This window comes from Cygnus olor, chromosome 7 (genome assembly GCF_009769625.2).
Source record: "Cygnus olor isolate bCygOlo1 chromosome 7, bCygOlo1.pri.v2, whole genome shotgun sequence".
NCBI classification, from domain to species: Eukaryota; Metazoa; Chordata; class Aves; order Anseriformes; family Anatidae; genus Cygnus; species Cygnus olor.
The window spans coordinates 7,265,936-7,287,431 of NC_049175.1; the positions used below are offsets into that span (position 1 = coordinate 7,265,936).

The 21,496-nt window shown below is 46.4% G+C and overlaps 1 protein-coding gene across 2 annotated transcripts; it reads right to left on the reverse strand.

The window, feature by feature from the left end:
• Positions 1 to 1,575: 1,575 nt before the first annotated feature.
• On the reverse strand, positions 1,576 to 15,778 carry SNCG (synuclein gamma). Of its 2 annotated transcripts, XM_040563372.1 has the most exons (5): positions 15,422 to 15,778; positions 11,124 to 11,165; positions 10,063 to 10,190; positions 2,590 to 2,667; positions 1,576 to 1,979 (listed from the first exon to the last, which is right to left on the reverse strand). In XM_040563372.1, exons 1-5 carry the CDS (start codon positions 15,540 to 15,542, stop codon positions 1,959 to 1,961), a joined length of 390 nt encoding a protein of 129 aa, XP_040419306.1. In that variant the 5' UTR covers positions 15,543 to 15,778; the 3' UTR covers positions 1,576 to 1,958. The 2 variants fall into 2 exon arrangements, with proteins under 2 accessions (XP_040419306.1, XP_040419307.1); XM_040563373.1 differs by lacking the exons at positions 1,576 to 1,979; positions 2,590 to 2,667 and adding an exon at positions 2,709 to 2,765.
• Positions 15,779 to 21,496: the final 5,718 nt, after the last annotated feature.

Genomic DNA, 21,496 nt, shown 5'->3' on the forward strand with positions numbered 1-21,496 from the left:
CAGCGTCCACAAGTGGCGTGCTGCAAGCCTCTCCCACAGGCAGTTACAGACCTCACTGCTGCAGAGCAGTGCCTCTGCACCCCTCGCTTTGCAATTCCAATTCTCCCTTTTAAGCTGTTCTGAACCAGGGCAAAGCCTGCAAGAGACAACAGGCGTTCGGGGAGTGGCTTCCTCCTTGCTTTGAATTACAATTTGGCTAGGCTGATGCATGCCTCTACCTTCCCCATGTGCTGGAGCTAGCAAGGGCACTCAGCTCCACCTTCCTTCTGTCTGGCAGAACATTTTTTTGCATCACTGTAAAGCAAAGCTTCAGAGCAGGGGGTCGGTTTTCCTGCCTCTCTCCAGTGAGCACTAAGAATAGCCGCTAGCCTCCCACTGCTAGGCATGAGCATCATGACCCCTTACACCCTCTTACCTTGTCCTTAGCTTTTGTTATTTTAATTGGCGAGTTCTGTAGATGTTTTGCAGGGTATCAGAAAAGAGTGTGCACATGTTGGATATAAAGCCCTTTGAGGGACGTTGTTATCTCTGCTAGTGCTTTTTTGTTCCCTGCCCTTGTAGAGATCAAACATCCATGAGGATGGAAATCTGCCACGCTCTGCAAGGCAGAGTTTTATAGATAGCATTAATGAGTGAGAGAGGCTGGTATCTCACTTGCTGCACCCTTTCATGCTACAGCTAGTCTCTCCTGCAATGCCTTCAGTAGTTATCATTATGCACCTTAATGAAGGTCAACAGTCTGATTTTGAAGCAGCCTAAATCTCTACAGGTTACACTGCTTTCTCTTGAATCCAGGGATGCTCTGCCTGTTGGTGAATAAAAGATAACACTTTTAGATCCATACATATTGATGTGTTTTAAAAATACTCTTCAATATTTACAGTAATAAATTTGTAACATTTTTCAGTTCTCCGCACTTGTGAATGCAGAAGGTCTCTACTGCCCTCACCCAGCAGCTTATCTGCGGACTGCCTGGCTGTGGTAACTGATAGCAGCCTACATGTTCTCATCACACTAATAATTCTCTGACATCTACTAACAGACTCATTTCACAGTAATCCCGCCTGCCTGTACCACCAGTAACACACTTTAGATCTCACAGGCTTGTGTCAGTCACGTTTCTTTAATCACACACTGGCTGTTCGCTGTACCCAGAAGACAGCAGGATAGGGTTTTCAAGCTCTGGTGTGCACAGGGTAAACAGCAACGAACAAATGCCATCTAAGCTCAAGATGACTTTCACATTCCTTTATAAAGCATCCTTTTTCCCAAATCCCCTCACGTACAATCTCTTAAACACAAGGGTATTCTTAAAAAGCATGAAGCCGGTATTTAACTTTATTTACTTAAAAGGTGAAAGTCTTTATTTTTCAACCTTGAGAGACTGAAAGCTGGCCTATCTACGCTGTTGACTTCAGAAATACAAGTTGTCACTTGTCACATTTATGTCATGATCTAAGGCCCTCATGGTCTGGAAATGCTTGTATTTTGGTGGCAAACTTGCACAGGAAGAGATCCTCAGTTTGGAAATACTGACATGTAAACTGCAAATAAAACCAACAAAAATTTTTTTCAAACACTTTTTTTATTAGTTTAAAAAAAAATAATAATCCACAATACCTAGAGATCCCAAGTGCCAGTGCAGGTGGACATGGGCCATGGATCAGTGAGCCCCACCAAAACAAACCAGAGCACCAGAACACGCAAAGCTGGGGGTCAGGAAGCCACAAAGGACATGGAGGGGAGGGGGATCACCCCTGGTTAAGTGTCACACTTTCCTCACAATCGGGAGCCTGACTTACATTGTACAGTAAGGTTGGTTTATGAGGCAAATGAAAGACAACAGTGCTGAATGCAGTTAGTCTGTGGATGGCAGGACTTCCTTGTTGCAGTGTCAGCTAGTATTTCCATGTATGCTCTTGGGATTCCCTCTTTTGAGCTAGAAGTAACTCAGTTGATTAATTGCCTTCATTTTCACCCTGTGAGAGAAGTAAGAGGAGAACAGTTACACATTTTCACATGGAAAACATACATAAACTGTGGGGCAGCCAGGGGTCTTTGGACTGAAGTTGGCAGGGAAATGCCACTTGTGGAGTGTTTGTCCATCTTGGGCAACAAGAGCTCTACTGCCCTCGTTCAAGAGCTGGAACTGACCCCAAAACTGATGCTTGGCTTTAAAAGGGCATTGTAGCTAGAGTAGGGGAAAAAAAAATTAAAGTCTGGTTGAGACCAGAGAAAAGCTATTCTGTGTGATGATAAAACTATAGGAAAACGTTAGCTATTATATGTGTCTACATTCCAAAATAAGCCAAAATCAAGCAGCAGTTGATAATCTGTCAAATCTGTCACTCATGGCAACCTCTTGGTCCTTAAAAAGGAAGCGGCAAAACAACCTCTGAGCTCAGCTCTCATCCAATAACTCATTAATAGGGGAACACCAATGGGCTTCACGTGCAGCAGATCCACGATCACCACCGTACAGAGAGCAGAACCCTCCTGGGGAAAAACACCACCACGGAGGACAACCAGGTACAGCCTCGAGCTGGGGGGGGCTGCAGGGAAGCCAGGCTGGGGCATCCATCTCCTTACCTCTCCGCTGCCTTCTGCGCTCCCAGCTGTGGCCGCCTCTCCCGCGGCCCCTGGCTGCTGTGGCGGGGCCAGCTCCTCCTGCCAAGCCACGAAGGAGAAGTTTGGTCTCAGCAGCACAAGCGCAGACATCACCCTCAGCTCGGGCTGGCTGCCTGAGCAGGCTGCACAAAGTGGGTCTGAATGGTACACACGTGAGTAAAACGCTACAGCGTGGGGTACATGTTGCTCTGAATCCATTTTTTGTATAGCTTAGTAGAGGGGAGGCCTATGAAAAAGCAATTTGATTTCTTGCAGCCTGCCTTAAGTTTGCTTTATACGGGAAATCAGTTCTTTTCCTTAAGTTTTCTTTCATGTCACTGAGATTGAAGACAATTTTGACCCTTTCCATTTGAAGAAACTTGGGAGAAACAAACTTACCTGGAGTAAGATCATGCTCAGCCTTTTCCCACATTATCCCATTTACCCTAAGCACTGGTTGCACAGACTATAACTAATTTTATATAGAAGCATTGTGGTGGTATTAATGTCACTCCTCAGATAAAGTTTCATTATCAAAGGACAAGCTTTCCTTTATGTTTGAAATCCAAGCATTTTCGTAAGCACTTTTTTTTAGCTACTTCCCCACATTTTTCAGCTACCTTCCTATTCAAAGAAAAAGAAAAAAAAATATATAATTACCAGGCAATTACTTTTAAAGTGATTTTTACCACATGAGAAGAAAAGTCATAAATCCTGAACATGGTGGATGTGCACAGCAGATGCACAGAGAGCAGAAATGCACTTTTATGCAATTGGCATAGGTCATCGGCAAGAGCAGGAGGAAGCAGAAATAACAGGACCTCTATGGAACAGCCCCACATCCCTAGGGAACAAATTAAAAAGCTTCCCTGGAGTCTGTCTCTACATCTGTGAGTGCTTTCCTGCTTTTTAGGACTGTATCTGGATGAAAATGCTATTAGGTACCCTTCACTTCTACATGTGTCTTTATCTTCCTGTCCCATAACAACTGCTCTTGTCAGTGGGAAACCAACACTGCTGCTTTTAGTACTGAATTAGGAAAGAAGATGTGATGTGAAATTAAAAGGGGAAAAAAAAGCATATATTTCACAGTTACATGAGTATTAGGTATATCCCTTGAAAATTTAAGCTGGAAATTGGACTTCACGTTCATTGTTAGCAGGAAGGGGAGCTGGGAAATGGCAGCATTGCAGTGTGCTTGTCCTGCTATAGGCTGCCGGCTCTCCTTGAAAGCCCCTGTAAGAGATCAATCCACCTGGAAAGACAACCGCCAAAGTACCAGTGGCAGCCCAGAAATCATTTCCACTGCAGCTTCGGGAATTCATTTCACCCACCTCCTGAGATCCGACTTGTTTGTTTGTAAATAGAGCCTTGCAATGGGGGTGGCTCCATATGATGAGCGCAGTGGGATTTTTTCCCGAAGAAATGTACTCTTAGTTTGCATTGCATTGCTGGCTGAGATGATTATTGTCAGCATCAGTCTGGCCTGCGCTAAATGAGCCCAGGCACTCCAAAAATATTAAATTGTGCACGTGATGGAGATCTATATCCCAACATAGCAGGGAGCTGAGGCTGCTGGGGTCACTTAGCCATAGCCCTTCCTAAACAGGTCAAGTCCAGCCTCAAGATCCAGACCGTGGCTTTAAACACTTCACATGCATATAAGGCTACATGACAAGGGCTTATAACTTCACAGCACATGTCAAGCCAAAGCACGACAGGGAGTCTACTCAGCTGAACACCAGGTCGGAGGACAGACCCACGGACAGCCGGATCCCTCCCTCAGGACCCTGCTCTGGACGCAGCATCTGAGTGAGGGGCGCGCTGCCGATGCCCCGTTCAGCCACTGTGCTGCCTGTTGCATCCCTTACGTTGTGCTCTCTGCCAAGACTGAGTTACAAAGGGTAGGAGTGACTCACCCCTCTATTTATAGAAAGGGAAGCAACCATGCTTTTTGAGAGCTTTCCTAAGCAGTGGCGGCAGGAACCAGCACAATCACAGGATGAAGAGGTGTCAGTCTGTGTTAAGGATTTCTCCTCGCAGCCTTTTTCTCACACGCTCCCCACCCTGCCCAGAATAGCCAGCATGAGAGGAGGACCGGCTGCATTCTTCAGCTGGGTGTTAGCTGGCCGGGATCTCGGTGACTAGCTGGTAAAACAATATGTACAGGGGGCCACGTGGTGTAAGGGGCTTCGCTATGGATGAGGAGCCAGAGATTCACAGGTACCAACCCCAGCTATAACAGCAACTCGCAGTGTAATGCTGGGCAAGAAAGCAGGGGTGAAAATCCAGCTTCTCGTGAAGGACAGCAAGAGCTTTGACATTGCTGTCAGTGTTCATCCTCTAATTAAAAAGAATAAAATGTTCTAAGGGAAAGGCATGTTGCAATCATGACGTAACCTGTTAAATGTTTCTCCTGTTCTTAAATGACACGCATGTAATTCTTTTTTTCCTCAGAAATACATTGTCTTAGAAAAATTATTTAAAATGGGAAAAAAAAAAACTCATTGCGATTGTTATGGGCTGTTTTCTACTTTTTGGGGGGCAAGTGTTGAATTGCTTTGGCTAGAGTAGAGAGACAGTGGTTTAACATAATAGTTGAATGAAACAAAATGTTAGGATTCGTTACAAGGATACTACACAAGATTTTATATATGGATGCATACAGTATATATACACTATAGTAGATTTTTGTATATAATCTCTCTCAAAGGTTATGAAACATGGTTATCTGTTCAGATATCACTCATGAAAAACCGGAAAAATTAGGACCTGCCATTTCTAAAAGCTCCTGCACAGTTGCATAGAGCATACTATCTATGGGCTTCTGGGTTTGGATATTTTAATATGTTCTGTAGAAACAGATTTTTGAAATTCACAGGTTTTGCAAAGAAATTAATTACAACTTGATTCTCTGTTTCTAGATTTCTCTATAGAATAGATTTCTGTTCATCTACATTGATTTCTCTGTTTTACAGGTTCTGTGAAATTCCTTTCTTCAGCTCACACTTCGAGCTGTATGCTTCTCTGTTCATACACGAAATTGAATTTATATGTTTATTCATATTATGCTTTAGGCATTTTTTTTTAACAGCCCCGCAAATTATGAGATAAATAGGGAGATAATCCTGATAAAGTTAATCTAACAGAGAAAGCAGGCAGACTGTAAATGCTGGATGCTGAAATATGATGTACCAAACACACAAATTCACTGGCAAGCAAGATTATTTGATATAAATAATTATTATTATTTTAAAGCTGTAAAACCACAGAGGTGCACTTGCAACCTACCCTGCCACAAATCCAACAGCCAGCCACGGGACATCAATTGCATGAGGCAGAGAAGGGCTCGGCCCCTTGCAGCAGTGAAGCACCTCATGTGCTGGAGCACAAGTAATGCTGTGGGGCAGCCTTACTGAGCCCCCAGGAGCCTGTGGAGGGGCTACGGGGGGCTGTCTAGGGCTGAGCACAGTGGGACAATGCTGACAGCTCTGTCTGAGGGTCTCCCTGCCGCCAAAGCGAGCGCGGCCTGCCCCCTGGCACTGTGGGCATGCAGGTGGCTGCACAGGCCCAGGTGAACCCTCGGGATGGTGCGGTTTTCATCCTCCTCACAGCCAGGCTGTTGAAGGGTTTCCTGGGGCTGCTTATACAAATAATACATTTTTTATTGTATTTAAAATATTATCTGGCAGGATGGTCAGGGCACAGCCTTTAGGCAGGAACATGCGTGCCAAGCCTTGTGGAGTTCAAAGCCTCACCGGTGCTACTGACCCCCTGTTCTGCACAGGACAGGCGTGCAACGCCTGGGTGCACAGGTGAGAACAAGAGCACAGGCTGCATGCAGAGCAGCCCCGTCAGCTTCTGCTTTTAATTCCTCTGGTGCAACCATCTTCACATGAGCAGAATTAAGTACACATACACAAACTGCTCCTATCCAAAGCGCAGTGGTTATGAAAGCTGCAGGCTCAGGCATGGCACACGTGCACCAGACCCAGCCCAGGGAGGAACAACAGGAGCCACGAAAACACCGAGTGCTTGCACATAACTGACACCTGCCAAAATTGCCCGTGGAGCGAGAGGGAAAATGATCAAAACCAATTTAGCATGGCAGAGCTACAAGGTGACAACTAAACCATATGAAAATTGACAGGACAAATAGATGTAAAGGGAAGATTGAGGTGGAGGGAGAACTGTGGGGAAGCATTAGCTGCTGGGGAAATTCCCCTCATCCCCAGGGACATTTGGTGTGCGTGTGTGAGCCTGTGTTTAGGCATACGTGCTCGCTCCCAGCCACACGGTGTCTGCAATGCAGCAAACTTTGTGCTGTGTCATGCAGACAAACAATTAATACTCTTCTCAGACAGGAATATTTAATGGGTGGTTATCTCACTGAAATCCCTTACTGTCTACTGCAGGGACCGAGATGGGTGCAGAGCCACAGACAAAACCCGTTATTGATGGGTCTTATTCCTTTGCAAATCAGAAAAATACGTGGAGTGTTTATAAACTTTTAACTTACATATATTTTAAAAACTCCTCACAAACTGTTGGTCCTTTCGTGTACTCAGTTAGCAGTGACCAGGGCACCAACAAAGCCCTACCACGTCGTGCCAATGCCACCAGGCTGCTCTCACCAGGGGCTTGGCCACCCTGCGAGGGTGCCTTGGGCACGTGTCCTCCTGTCCTGCTGGGAGCAGCAGGGGCTTGTCCAGCTGCGTGCCAGCCACCCCACATCTGTACAGGTCTCAGTACTGGGTTCTTCCAAGCCTACGTGCTCCCATAAGCCAAACTCGCCATTTATTGCACCCATGCTGCTCAAAGACCCCGTGGCGGCACCCCAGAGCAAAATGTAATGCTGAATCTCTCCTCCTTGCTCGTAGGCGTCTGTCACTGGCACCAGCTGTCAAACGCGCAGATTAAATGTCCACAAGCCACCCGTAATCGATATGAATACCGGGAACGTGCCTCCTCGGCCACCCAACTCCTGCAGCACTGCTCACTGCCCCCCACCTACCCACGCGGACCCCTCACACAGAGCAGCCTCGCCATAAAGCCAGCAGGGAGCTATGCTGGGGGCAGCTGAAGACAGAAGCAAGACTTCGCAACTGCTCTGTGCAGTAGAAGAGAAGGACCAGCTGGGCATGGAGAAGTCTCGAGACGGGACACAACAGCTATCCCAAACTTCAGGGCTGAAACACTTGCCTATAATCTCAGGATTGCAAGGTTTTCACAGTACGTATTCAATTTTTAAACATCTAACTGCTATCCCTTTTCTGTCTTAGTGCATCTCTAATGGGTCTCTCAAATGCATTACAGTGCCCAGTGCTGGTACTGGCAGCCTCTGCCTGTATTTCCATTAGCAAATTGAGCAGCACAGTAGACACAGGCCTGGAGAGAAAGCAGCTGGTGCGAGAGCCCAGCACAGCCCTTTTCCTCCTTCCAGGCCTCACCTCTGAGCAGCTCTGGCCCCATGGCCATCAGCCCACTTGTAGCCCGGACACGCTCGGGGTGCGTTCAGAGCCCGGGTGCCTTGCTGGCACAGCTGAAGTAGGGTGAGTGAGGACGATTGGCACTCCTAATCCAAGTTGAACTACAGCACCAGAGTAGATGAACCCCTCTCTTTCACAGAAACCAACATTTTTTTCCCTGAATTTATTTCTCCTGTGACTTGTTTGCTTTGCTTTCCGCCCCCACGTTTTCATTCTGCTGCCCACCTCTGCTATTTGGCATGACACCGTGATATTGTATCAGAAGCAGTTTCCTGGCTCCCTCCTGTATGCTGCCCTTTGGCATGACACATCCCACATTTTTTTCCTCTTGATCAGCCCCCATTTTAACTCTAAGCAGGCGGGTATCGACAGAAGGTGCCAAAATGACAGTTCAGAAGCCTAATCCTGTGGAAAACTTGTCTATTGCTACTCAGCCCTGGCCAGACGTGCAGGCAGCTCAGGTCTGCATGACAGACCTACACCATCATTAAATTCTTACCTCTCCTGGGCCAACCAACCCTGTGCTTGGTCACTCAAAAGGTACAAGAGGTTGCCCATTCCTGCATATGGGGGGATGATATGTTTGCACTCCTGCAGCCTAGCTGCCGGTCCCTGGAGCAATAGAGATTAACCTTATACCAAAGGCTTAGTAGATCTTCTCTATCTGCCCTTTTGCATGTTCGCAGGACATTTTGCATCACTTGTAGCTGCTTTTCTCCTCTTTTGTTAGGCTATTCTCTCAGGATTTATGTGGTGTGTAAAGGCCCCGTTTCACATCACAATGTGTTTACTGTCAGGTCAGGAAATTCATCAGCCAACCGTCTGAACAATTAAACCAAATTTGGCCAGCTTTGCTTTGCTTTGATTCTGGGTTTGGGTGTTTTGTGACTAATCTGGCTCACGTCACTATCAATGCTATTGACTGCAGCTCTGAAAAGAGGGGAAAAACAACCAGGCTTACCAAAGAGCTGCCAGCTTTGTGGCTCCTGAGCAGCCTCATGTGCAAATGGCTGCTGCTCGTTACCCCATGGGGAAAGTGCCCGGTCTGACAATCAACTTGGCCTCTACTTAAGGAGCTGTTCTGCTCCTTCACGTGCCCCTCAATCGTCATGCTTGAACTAGCTCAGTTTGTCAAAGTAGATTTGAGGACAGAAGATGCCTTGTTTGAATCTGGCTTATCTGATGCACACTTGGGGTCCCACGGTCTGTATCAGCAAGTGCCTAGCTATTGTTAAAACAAGTACAAAACAGAGCACAAGGGCAATGCTCCCTGCTGTCTGGAGCCGTGCAGCTTTGACAGAATCGCTGCTGCTGGCTGAGCCCCCAGCCCCTGCCCAGGCAGGCACTGGGGGCATTGACCACCCGATGCAAAACCAGCTGACATGAGGGCACTGGGGGCTGCGAGTGGACCATCCAGTTCCCCTTCCTTCCTCTGCCAGCACATCCCAGAGCTTTGGCTGCTGCTGGGCTTTCCACCACAGCCTGGTCATATTTCTGCTCGAGCACCTCAAAAAACGGTCCTTTACAGCACCAAGAAATAGGGAACCAGGCTTTTAACGGTAGTGTCTACTGCCAGGACAAGAGGCAAGGGGCAGAAGCACATTACCATGCCCCTCTGAACACAAGAAAGAACTTATACTGTGAGGATGGTCAAACACTGGTACAAGTGGCCCAGAGAGGTTGTGGAGTCTCCATCTGTGAAGATAATCGACACCTGACAGGACAGAGTCCTGGACTACTTGCTCTTATCCTGCTCTCATTGACCTTACGGGACTCAGACTAGATGATCTCAAGAGGGCCCTTCCAAACTAAACGATTCTGTGATTGTATATTAAGTATTTTGTAATAATATGAAGCATTATTTAATAACAGATATTGTTGAAAACCTTTCATTAAATAAGTGAAACCTTCAACTGCAAACATTTGCAGATATTTTAAGCAAAATCCAAAGACGACACAAACATACCTTTTTTACAACTCCTGTAGTGGCCACAATGGTCTCTGCTCCTTCTACCGTCTTGTTCGCCACTGTGTTCACGCTGGCTACTACAGCTTCTCCCACCACGTTGGCCTGCTCCTTGGTCTTCTCAGCAACTGGGATTTCAACAACAGCAGAAAGTCAACAAGTGAGGCACATAGGCTGCCAAATTAGCTGGGACAATAAAATGGTTGCATTAAGGTAAGGGAAGGAATCAGTCCTACTGCAGACCTTATTTGGATTTTTTTTTAATTTTGTTTTAAACTATTATTATTTTATTATTTTATTTTTTTAATAGGAGAGCACATCAGAATATAAAGCATATATATGAGGGCTTCGTCTCACCCAAAATGCTTCTCAGGGGAACGCAGGCGCTGAAGCCTGTCAGTCTTCATGGGTAATTGGGGACTGAAAAAATCATTGTAAGATACTAAGAGATAACTGAGCAAATAAAGTATTTTGGATTTCAGACTGTGTATGACCTCTCTCCAGCTACCTTCTATTTGTTTGTTCTGTTTAATGTAATACAGCTGGGTGGAAAACAGTAAGTCAGTCAGGAAATTCTCCACAGAAGGGATCCATTCACCTCTCTTCAAGGCAGTCCAGACCACTCACTGCCTCAGAGCTTGTGGCTCCCAGAAAGGTCCCTGCGGTCCACTGACAGGCCACTGCACCTGGCATGAGCCCAACAGAGCAGGGCCATATCCCAGCAGGAGCTGAAGCAGGCACAGCCCCCTGCAGGCCACGCAGCACACTTGCCTTTGTAAAACGTTGAAACTGCTGTGAATCAGCTGAGTCGGCCAAGTAACATTTGTTAGATGTGGTGTGGTTTTTTTTTTGACCTGCTCTGCTGATTAAATATTTTCTCCCATCCATGTGCACTGCAAATGCCAGGCCCTGAACCCTTGCTCCTGGCAAGCACTATCCATTCATCAAATGGAAGGTCACGCAGATCAGTGGTGTTCCCCAGAGACCTTGCGTTTGGCCTTATCTAGGGCTACAACAACCCATTACAGATTTCCACATCTCCCCCAGGGCTGTGCGCTTACCTGAGGTCACGCTTTGCACTACGCCTTCCTTGGTTTTGGTACCTGTGAAAGGAAACAAGTGGTCTGTCAGTGCTATCTAGCGAAGAACCCTCTGGTGTCTGGACGTGGGTGGCTTGGCTTTTTGGCCTTACGAAGCATGGTGGGGAGCCATGGTGCTGTTGGTGGCTCGCACAGCCTGCAGAAGGGGTTGGGCTTCCTTCCCCAGCGAAGCCAGGGGGTACCTTAGTGCAGGCAGTTGGGTAACTTCAACCGCCCATGGGCTGGAGATGCCCAGACTTGAGAAATCTTGATTCTAACAAGATTAAGTATGAAAAAACTGTCCCTGGCGTGCTTCCAAATGAACAGAACAGTTGAGTGGAGGTAAGTCAATGTTAGGCTAAGAGTCAAAACAAACATGTACTAAGTGACCTGGTAAAATCTCGCTTATTTCACTCTTTCAAATGGAATTACACCCATGGCTCTCTCTTGCCTTTCAGCAGGGCATTGGGCTGCAGTGGTCATTTGAAGCTTCGTCCTATACTCTTAATAGACAGTCTGGAGAAACTCGAGGCTGACTTTACAACACACTGCATACCTACCGACTGGATTTCCACTTCAATGCCTCGGACCAGGCGGTAAGTGCCTGCTCGTAGCAATAAGCAGAATGCAGATGTTTGTATATACAATTATAAATACACACCGTATATATGCTTATCTCGCTGTTCTCAAGGCAGAATAGCTAACAGGATGTGAGGCATTCAGCTTACAACTGAAGTAGCCCTTGAGGAATAATTAATCTCCACAGCCTTCCTCCAGGCATGAAATGACCTGCTGTACGTCCCTTCTGCTTGCGCACCGCAGCACGTATGTTATGTGGAATCACGCAGTGGATGGGCAGCCCCCCCGCCCCCAATAACTAGATGTCATTTCACAGTAGGGAAAAAACACTCCAAAACCAAAAAAGTACCAAATCTCTCTGTTGGAAGTTGAATAAGCACACACCAAAATGTTCCACTGGCTCCATTGTGCTGCCTTTTGTAAGTCATCTGTACCTATGGAGGCTCTTTTCAAGTTTTCCATACCAATACAACAAAAAGGTTTTTATGGCCAGGTTTCAAAGCGATAGAAATACAGAGTGAGTCAGACCTTTAACTCCAGCAGTACTGGAGCATCCCCGGGTGTGGTGGGAGAAGTCGGCCACACCTCGTTCCCATTAACAGCCTGAAAGGCAAAACAGGTGCAGGGCCCTGATAACAACAGCCTGAGCCCAGTTCTCCCCTGCCTGCCTGATATAATGTTATGTATTATTGAATGTAATTCTCAATTGTTGATTTATTTTGGTGGCTGCAGTGGTTGCCTAGGGTAGAACAAAGCTGTCCTGTTACAATGTGCCCTGAACATTTCACTCCACCCTCCCAAACCGCGTTAAAACTGAAGGGATGAAATGCTCACTTCGTGCTTGTTACTGCTGCAGACTGCATCTACTAACGATGCAGATGGTATGTGTGCACTGCTGTGAACTGGATTTTAAAATGATGCGTATGAGAGACAGATGTGCGCAGAAGCAGAGCAGTGAGCAGAGCAGCTGCATGTCGCATTTATGCCATGAACATGAGCTCCTGGATGGGCTGGGTGCACTGAAATCGGTTCAGATGCAGGCCTGCTCCATTCCCCCCTCCCGCCAGGGCCGTTCCAGCCAGCTCCAGCCACACACGGCCACAGCATGGACGTGACTTACAGACCTTCTCGCATCAGACATAGATGTCCAAGCTTAGTCCTTTTTCAGTCAAAGAACAGCACTGAGGTAAACTGAGTACTTAATTTGCTGTCCTGGCCTCAGCTTTGCATTAAACATACCAAGACAAGAGCTGTACTTCTGTACATTTATTTACACGGCTCTTGATTTAAGGGCAGGTGGCACTGTTTGTGATAGAGAGACACAAGCAGAGGAAAACCACCTGAACACACTTCGGGGCAGGAGAAAGAGCAGCAGGAGGTGCTGCTGCCTGCAGCCCGGGGGGAACTGGCCGCGCCCCGTGACTCAGCCTCCAGCTCCACATGCAGGCCGACCTTCCGCTGCGTGCCCTTGCCAGCGCCCACAGCTGTTGAATCAGAAAGCGATCACCTGATGCTCAAGCTCATTTCACTCCTTAGTCCTTGCCCGGGGCTGGTGTACACGGAATTAAGTGTTCATGCATCCTGCCCCTTCTGCAGGAGGAGCATCCGAGTGCTGCGAGTCATCCTTCGGCGCTCTGTGCTGCAAGTGTGCAGGGCCAGGCTTGGGGTTCTGCCACGTGCGTGACTGAGTGGGGCTCTGGCAAAGCAGAAGTGCTTCTGAATGCCAATATTAAATCGTGTTAATGACTGTATAGTCATTCCTCTGATACAGCTTCGCATTGTGTCCACGAATTACCTTTAGCATCACTTATCCCCCCATTTAACCCAACCCAGGCAGTGGCTGACCGAACTGCCAGTGTGCATCATTGATGTGAGACCGCCATTGATGCCTGGGCAGCTGCCACCGGGGGGAGGACAGAGTTTTGGCAGAGGCTGCCGCCGGATTTCTCCCACTGCATCTCACTCAGGTGCAGGGGCTGGGGTCAAGGCTGTGTGGCTCGGGGACAGCAGAAGTGGCAGCACAGCGCCCATGGGTACCCCACAGCAAGTGTTTTGTTCTGGTGGCTCTATCACAACCTGCTGGGATAGGGCTCTGCCCGGGAAGACCAGCGCAGGTCTCCGATTCACCCTTTGTGTGGCACAGGGTGAGACAAGGTGGAGTGCACAGCATACTCATCGCTCCTTTTAATGGCTATACCTGGCCTTTGCCTTCTCTGCTCATTTATAAACCAGATCTGTGAGCTAATCAACATCTGGCCTTTGCTTCTCATGTCCATGAAGGACCAAGTGTTGTTCAGTGCATGACAGGGCAGAACTGGTGGTATACAAAAGAAAAACAAACCTCTTCATCCTTACTTGATCCTCATTCAGTGATTTTAAGGCTTTTAGAAAATATTACTGAAGAGGCTGGAATCTCACGAGCAGACTTCATACTTTGCCCCACACTTTTGCTGTGTGAAAATGGAAAACAGGTTGGAGTATGGAGACATAAAACACTACCAAAAGGAGATGCGAGGAATTAGGTATAAAAATTCAGAAGAATCCTTTCTGACATTGCTCAGACCAGGGAGCAGCAGAAGCAATAGGGATGCCACAGTTTGACACCTAGATGTGACATTTCACAGGCTGGTGTTTCAATTACTGTGGTTGGTTTAATTATTTACAGGGATGCTGTTTACTTTTCTTCTTGCAAGTCAGATTCAAACCGAAATGCGAACCGTTGTGTGTGTTAATTTACAGCATACCAATAGCTGAGTGTTTAGAAATTTGGGATAAAGACATTATCAGATCTGCTGTACATAAAATTAGTATTTCATTTCTCATTTATATGTGTATATATATATGTATAGCTACTGTCAATATAGCTGTTTTAAATACAGTAGCTAGATACAGCTGTGGATATTGCAGCATGACAGCAGGAAGAGTCTGCATGTAAACTTTCCTACTAAAAAAAAAACATCTCCCACATCCAGCAGATATAAAAGCTGTACAAGGTGCAGCAATTGGCACCAGGGTAATCAGTCTTGGGAACTGAGGCCTTTGCAGCTTTTATAGCACCTGTATTATCTGGCCACCCAGCCATGAAATCGCATGCACTAGCTAGTGCAGGTACTGGGTCCCAGGGGTGACCTTGAGCTGGGAGGTTTAATCGAGAGATTTCTGGGCAGGGCAGAGGAGCCTTTCCTTTTTGCACAGTGAGTTAGGGTGTCTCTCGTAAAGTGAGATGAACGTGTACACAGGGAACAAAACAGGTCGGTGAACAAGGGAAGGATTTCAGGACAGAAGGGTACGCTTCCCCAGCTACTGACACTGCTGGTGGCCCTCAGGGACCAGTCAGTGTGCAGCAGGAGGTGCAGCAGGGATCGCAGTGCGCGGGGGTTGAGCAACACCCTGCAAGCCCCAGCCAGCAGCCCCAGCAAGTACCCACCACCCAGGCACACGCTGCTCAGCACCATGCCAGTGCTGCCTCCCCCGAGGCAGCGGCAGTTTCTATGCCTAATTGACAGTTGGGGAAACTGAGGCACGGGATGGACGCGGTACCCCAGGCTTATACAGCTCTGTGCCAGGGTTGTGGACATCATCCAGACCTCCTGGTGTTCACTCCTAAGCTCCAGCCACAGAATAATTTCCCCAGACTTTCTCAGAGACAATCTACATGGCAGTTCATGCTCAAATGTGGATAAAAAGCAGTTCTCTCTTACCTACATACATCACACCTTCTTTAGTCTTCTCTGCAGCCTCTGTCACTCCCTGCTTGGTCTTTTCTGCAGCAGCCACCACACCTTCTTTAGCAATGGAGAAACCTTTCTTAAAGACATCCATCCTTTTTGCTTGTTCGGGTACTACCTGGACGATCTGAGCGAGGGGCAGCAGCAAGCAGCACCTCGAGAGGGAGACTGCAGTCTGCAACCCTGCCCTTGCTGGATGCTCGCTTTCCCTGCCAGTCTCTGTCTTTGCTCTTATTCCTCTGCTGGATGAGGACGGTGTGGCAAACCTCACAGCCTTTGCTGGCTCTTATTGATGAAGTGCACTGCGGAGTAGCCAATGCCTGTGAACAGCTGATACTGAAATATTAATGATATGGATCTGCTTGGTAAGATTTAAGAAGGGAGGGGGAGAGGAGGACAGAGGTACGTAAGGGACTTACTGGAAATTTTCCAGATAGCTAAAGCTTTTAAAATACACTGCAGTGCTCTCACTCAAGGATGCTGTCAAGCAAAGAGGGAGAGGTTTTAGCTAAAGAGCTGAGATCCTCAAAGTGCCTCTGCCAGGGGCTGCAAGCACAAGCTCTCATGGGTTCCCAGGAGGTGGAAAGCATGTAAAGTGTTCGCAACAAACCCAACAGGGTCAGGTCTCTTGGTCTAGCCATTACCAGAACCCATCCTGCACAAAACAGTAACAAGAACATTACTTCTAGTAAGCACAGACAGAAAAGGGGAACCAGCTAAAGGCTGGTGCCAAAGGACAGGGGGCTGGAAGTCCCATGAGCCACATCTGTAATGTTTGATGCTGGTCCCCCAAGGCATTGAGTATAAATGATGGTTTTTGCTTGTCTGCATGTCCCATTACAATGGTTTTCTTCTGAAAAACCCAGTGGCTGTTGGGGGAAATCCTGTTTCCTCTTTGTTTCTCGGAGTGGCCCTAGGCAGAGCTTGGCCGAGCCGCTGCAGAAGCAGCCTCAATGGGCGGATTGGTGGAGGAAACCTTGCAGCCTGTACCCCCCAAAATCTCCCCATACTCAAGGAATCACCAGCAAAAAATATCAAAGCACACAATCGTTAATCACAGTTGGATATCCTAATGTGCTTAATAATTTAGCTTGATGATTTTTTTTTTTCTGAAATAGCCCCTAACTGGCCCAAATCAGCTTTCCTCTCACTAGCAAACTGAAATTGAACAGAAGTGAGTGTGAAATCAAATGCTAGTGCAACGAGGTGCCATTTTGCTTCTGGTGCCATACCTGAAGCTGTGAAGCCCCGCTCTGTGCACACAAACCCTGGCCAGCTCTCGCTGCTTTCCCTCCGCAGGCAAACGGAGAAGGAACAACCAAGGCCCAGTGCTGGGATGGGGGCAGCACACGGACAGAGCTCTGGCTACTGAAGTCAGCACATTTCTTTAGGTTTTGGGAGTGCTGTCTTACTCCAGACTGAAACAACTGAAAGAAAGACTAGACTGTTGATCTGGAAAATAAGATACAGATTTCCTAGTCTTTTCCTTACCACTGGTTTTCCTCGCTGATAAAGCACAAATCCCAATTCAAATATAGAGGAGCTAAGTCTCTGACAGACTAAATAGACTAATAAACTTATCAACTGTTAATTCAAACAAACAAACAAACAAAGCCCATGCCACATTCAGGGGAACAGACCACAACTCAAAGTGCTCAACCCCCAGGGTATTCCATGGGAACATCTAGCCTGATAAGGCTGTGAGAAGTATATTTTGATTTTGCTAAGCTATTGTTCTGTCACTGGAACTCGTACAATTAAATGCTACATATTTGGCATTGTTATAGAAGTTAACAAATACATGAAATATCAACCTATCCTGCACTATCCAACGTGAGTCATCACCAGATTGAATCAACCCACATTTGAGTGGGATACTCCTTTCCTGCCTTCTCCTCTCCTGATGACCTTCAGACAGAACTCACAAGAGGTATTTAAAACTCTCTGGATCACTCCCAAGACAGCAGGCAGCTTGCACAGGCATTGTTTTACCTTGAAACACTTTTAGAAAAGCTCTGGACACAAGACAACATTGTAGGTGACCTATATAGGGCAAGCATCAATACCAGTTCCTGAACATTGGCCACCCCGTGGCATTTGTACCCCCCTTCTACTCTAAGCCAAGGATTTAATCCTCATTTGTTGCCAGTCCTGCCTCAGGTGAACCTAACAGCAGGTTAATTTTGTGCCTGAAAAATTGTTCTCCCCTTGTAGTAGATAGAACAACTTAATCAGCAGCTAGAGAGGAGTTAGGAGTTCTTCCAAAGGGAAGTTCAGAGAACCCAAGTTCCTATGTTGCACCCCATCTGGTGGCAGCCTCTTTTTCCCTGTTACCTACTGGGGACATGGTGCAGAAGCCAGCTAAGACAGGCATTTCTGAGGTACCCAGGCTGCAGTGAGCTCCCAGTCTTTTCTATTTAGCTTCACGCATACCACTTTGTGAAGTTGTACCTCACAAAAGCTCAGCTGATCTGCATAATACCAAAAGAAAACCCTGTTTTATCTCTGTAATGACAAACCATCAAGCTGCTATTCGTTTAAAGTCTGAATTTTGCTAGGTCAGGCTTGCCCACTGGAGTCTATTGCTGTGTAACACCATCGCTCTTTCTTGACAGTCACCGAAAGGTGCAGTTCCCACATCCCACATGCCTACAGCTCTCCCCGGGGGTAATGGCTAGTACCTGGAGGCCTGTGCAATGCACGGGTTCTCCCAGTGACTCTGCAATACGTGCAAGACAGGTCTAACTCAAGTCTACTTATTCCCAAAAGCACAGACACAAAGGAAATCAAGGAATGCAAAGGAAAGAAAGAAAGAAAAAAAAAAGACTCCTGTCCTCTAGTGCCATTTTGTGACTATGACGGATTGAAATACAATTTTAATTAATTTTTCTCTCTTCCCTCGTTAACTTTCCAAATTGTCACTCTACACACAACAGCTTAACCTTGTCCTTTAACAAGGAACTTACTCTGCAGACTGTCAGCTGACGAAGGCATCTCGCTGGGCGACAGGACTGGGATTTGGTCATATTCTACTGAAGTATTTTGAGGGTGTATGATGTCTGGAAGACAGGTATGGAAAGGAAAGACAGGCTGCTTTGTGGCTGGTACATATCCTTTGTTCAGGACGCTTTTGTATGGAGAACAATACTAACGGTAACAGGATCAAACCTTGCTCTAAACAAACAGAAATCCTCTCTCTCTCTCTCCCCATTTATGAATACTTCAAAATGCAGAAAGAACCGTCTCAGATCATTCATTTTCACGCTCTCAAGTAAACAAGCCGTTCTGCTCAACATCCTCCCGGCACACAGCTGATGACTCCAACCCAGTACGGTACGTAGGTTTGCATAGCTAATGAGTAATTTCCTCTGCCAGGGAGCGACCAGAACAGCGTGCGGCTGACAGAGGAGCCTTTTGCGAGGCGCATGTGCAGGGTGCTGCCCGTACAGCACACGGCAGGCTTTAGGGGCTGCTCTCTGCTGCTGAACACCATCAATGGATTTGGAGCAGAATGATACATACACAGCAAGAATTCATCTTCCTCCCCTGAAGGGCAGATCGCTGAAAAACTGTTTTCCCAGCCCGGCTGCCTGCCTGAGTAAGAAGTCGCGCTCCTGCTGCTCCCCTGCACATGCAGGAGCCCAGCCGGGTGCACGCACGTGGGCCTGCAGCAGCGGGTAGAGGATGAGACAGCATTTTCCAGACCTAAAAGCCAACGGCGAACGAGTAGCTGCCCCCTTGCTGTGCAGATATCAACAAAATTGTCCTATTCCTCTTCACAGACATCAAATGCATTCAATTATTCAGCCTGCTTCAGAGATTTGAAGCTGGGATAAACAAATCTGGAGCAACTCATGCTTGTTAAAGTAAATCAAGCTTCTCTTGTTTTTTTAAACATTTTTCCCAAAGATTTTTTCTCTTTTAAAACTCTTAGATTCTGAATTTAAGACCATAATATTAATTTAAGAGCATTATGGAATTGCTCTAATATATTATAGCAGTGAATCTGGGAAGATACAAAAGAAACAAAAAATAGTCTGAATGTATTAATTGAAAAATTTTGATTCTAAGGGCTCTTTTTTTTCCAGAGAAGCTGCCTGGCATGGCCAGTGCATTTGCTTTCCAAGTGCACGCAAGCCATTTCTCAAGCACGCCTCTTGGCACTGCTTACCTTGTGCTCTCCACCTCCTGTCCAACTCAGACGTGGGCTCGGACTCTGAGAAAGCAGATGGGGCCAAGATGAGAAACTGGATCTTACGTCTTCCACGGATCACTCAGAAGTCAGCACCGTTATTTGGCACCTTGGTTATGGAGCTACAAAACACATATCGAGTTCTCAGGGCAGACAACATGGAAAGGGGGTTAAGAGCTATGCTTAGCATAAACAGTTATAATTAACAGAAGGCAAGAGCAGTCATGACAGTTAACTGGCAAGGTCACAGGGCACATGGATGAGCCTGGTGTAACTAGCATTATCAACTCCTTGAACACTGAAGACTGTTTGAAATAGTTCTCAGAAATACTGGGGAGAAAAGTATTTTCATGAATAAGGGCACAGAAAAAAAGCCACTAATGACTGGGAACCAAGAAGGAAGAAACAGTATCTCACCTGTCAAATTTAGTTGCTAAAATAGAGAGGAAATTTGGTTTTCTCTAGCTGTTCTGAGAGCTGCTAGAAACTTCTGAGAAGTATCAGGGCAGATCCAAATGTCTCTGCACCACTATTACTACGTCACTTACTGACAGGCTTTCAAGTATACTTTTGGAGTAACATCTACTGCCAAATCATTTTCCAAATTAAATTTGAAATTTGATTTATCTCACCTATTTCTTCCATTCCAGCAGTGGTACACAGCTCTGTAAAATGCACCAAGTTTCCAATAAGGTAAGTAATGGAATAGTGAATAGACATCTACTCATACTAGTTGGTGCACGCTTGTCTTTCTCATCTAGTAGGTACCTCCTGGAGGAGACTGACCTCAGAAGGCAAAGAGCAAACTGTCATGGAAAATGACCTTATGTGTCTATTTTTCCCTGGTTGCCTGTTGAAGCAACAGCTCAAAAAATAAAGTAGTGATGTGTCATGCTCCTAAACAGGTACTCCTCATACCTGCTCCTCTGCAGATGTTAAACACAAAAACTTCCATCTCAGTCCACTAATAAATTAACTGTTATGAACCAACAGTATAAACTGAATATGTTATTCAAGGACCCTAAACCAGGACAGTTAATAATTAGACAGAAATCTTAACTAGTGTTGTTTGGTAATGAGAGTCCTTGGAATAATTCTCGCCTTCTGTATTCATATCAGCATCCTGTGCTATGCCCATCATGAGGAAAGAGACGTCAGTCCCTGGCATGCTCAATATTTTAACGTCTTTCAAAACCAGTACCCAAAAGTCATGTTAAATTATTAACTGGCAAATGGCTGAGCAATCTGTGCCTTCTGACTGCTTCACTGTGGACAGCACCGCTGCAAAGACACACAGAGCAAGTCCCTGCACCTGCAGGAGGAGCAGATGTTTGAGCTGGGAGGATGGCAGAGCAACTTTGCCCCACTACTTGTGAGATACCACACCTAGGAAGAATAAAGATTTAATGGATGACTAAGTGGAAAGGTGTATGCTGAAAGACAAGACCAAAGGGTTAGAAAGTAGGTCACAAATGGGATAACTTCATTATCTCCAGCACAAAATCACTCTTCTGCAAGCCATGATCATACAGCCATTCAGGTTTTAAGCCTGTTGTTTATTTTGCCTCATGCTTGTTTCAGTTCCTTCCCTATAAAGGGTCATCTTAGATAAACAAACACAATGCTTAGGTCCAGTTCCTTATAAGAAAGTCACATTTGCATGTGAAACACAGCACATAAAATAGTCACACATCAACGTTAACTCGTATTACAGCAGGATGTGCACAATTATGTAATAAAAGCAGCAGGAAGGAACAGAGGGAAGTTGCTTCTCTCAGTCTTAAGTCCAGAATCTGTGATTTCATCTCCCTGGAGGAGTGACTGCAACAGCAAGAGCAGGTTTTGTCCTTAGAAAG

Bases quoted from the DNA above. Each gene is read 5' to 3' on its own strand.
- SNCG (XM_040563372.1), bottom strand. From the start codon at position 15,542: ATGGATGTCTTTAAGAAAGGTTTCTCCATTGCTAAAGAAGGTGTGGTG. The intron at 2,668-10,062 runs GTATGTTTGTGT...GTGGCTTGGCAG, and splicing joins CTACAGGAGTTGTAAAAAAG to GAGGAGCTGGCCCCGCCACA. The intron at 1,980-2,589 runs GTAAGGAGATGG...CTTCTCTCACAG, and splicing joins GCGCAGAAGGCAGCGGAGAG to GGTGAAAATGAAGGCAATTA.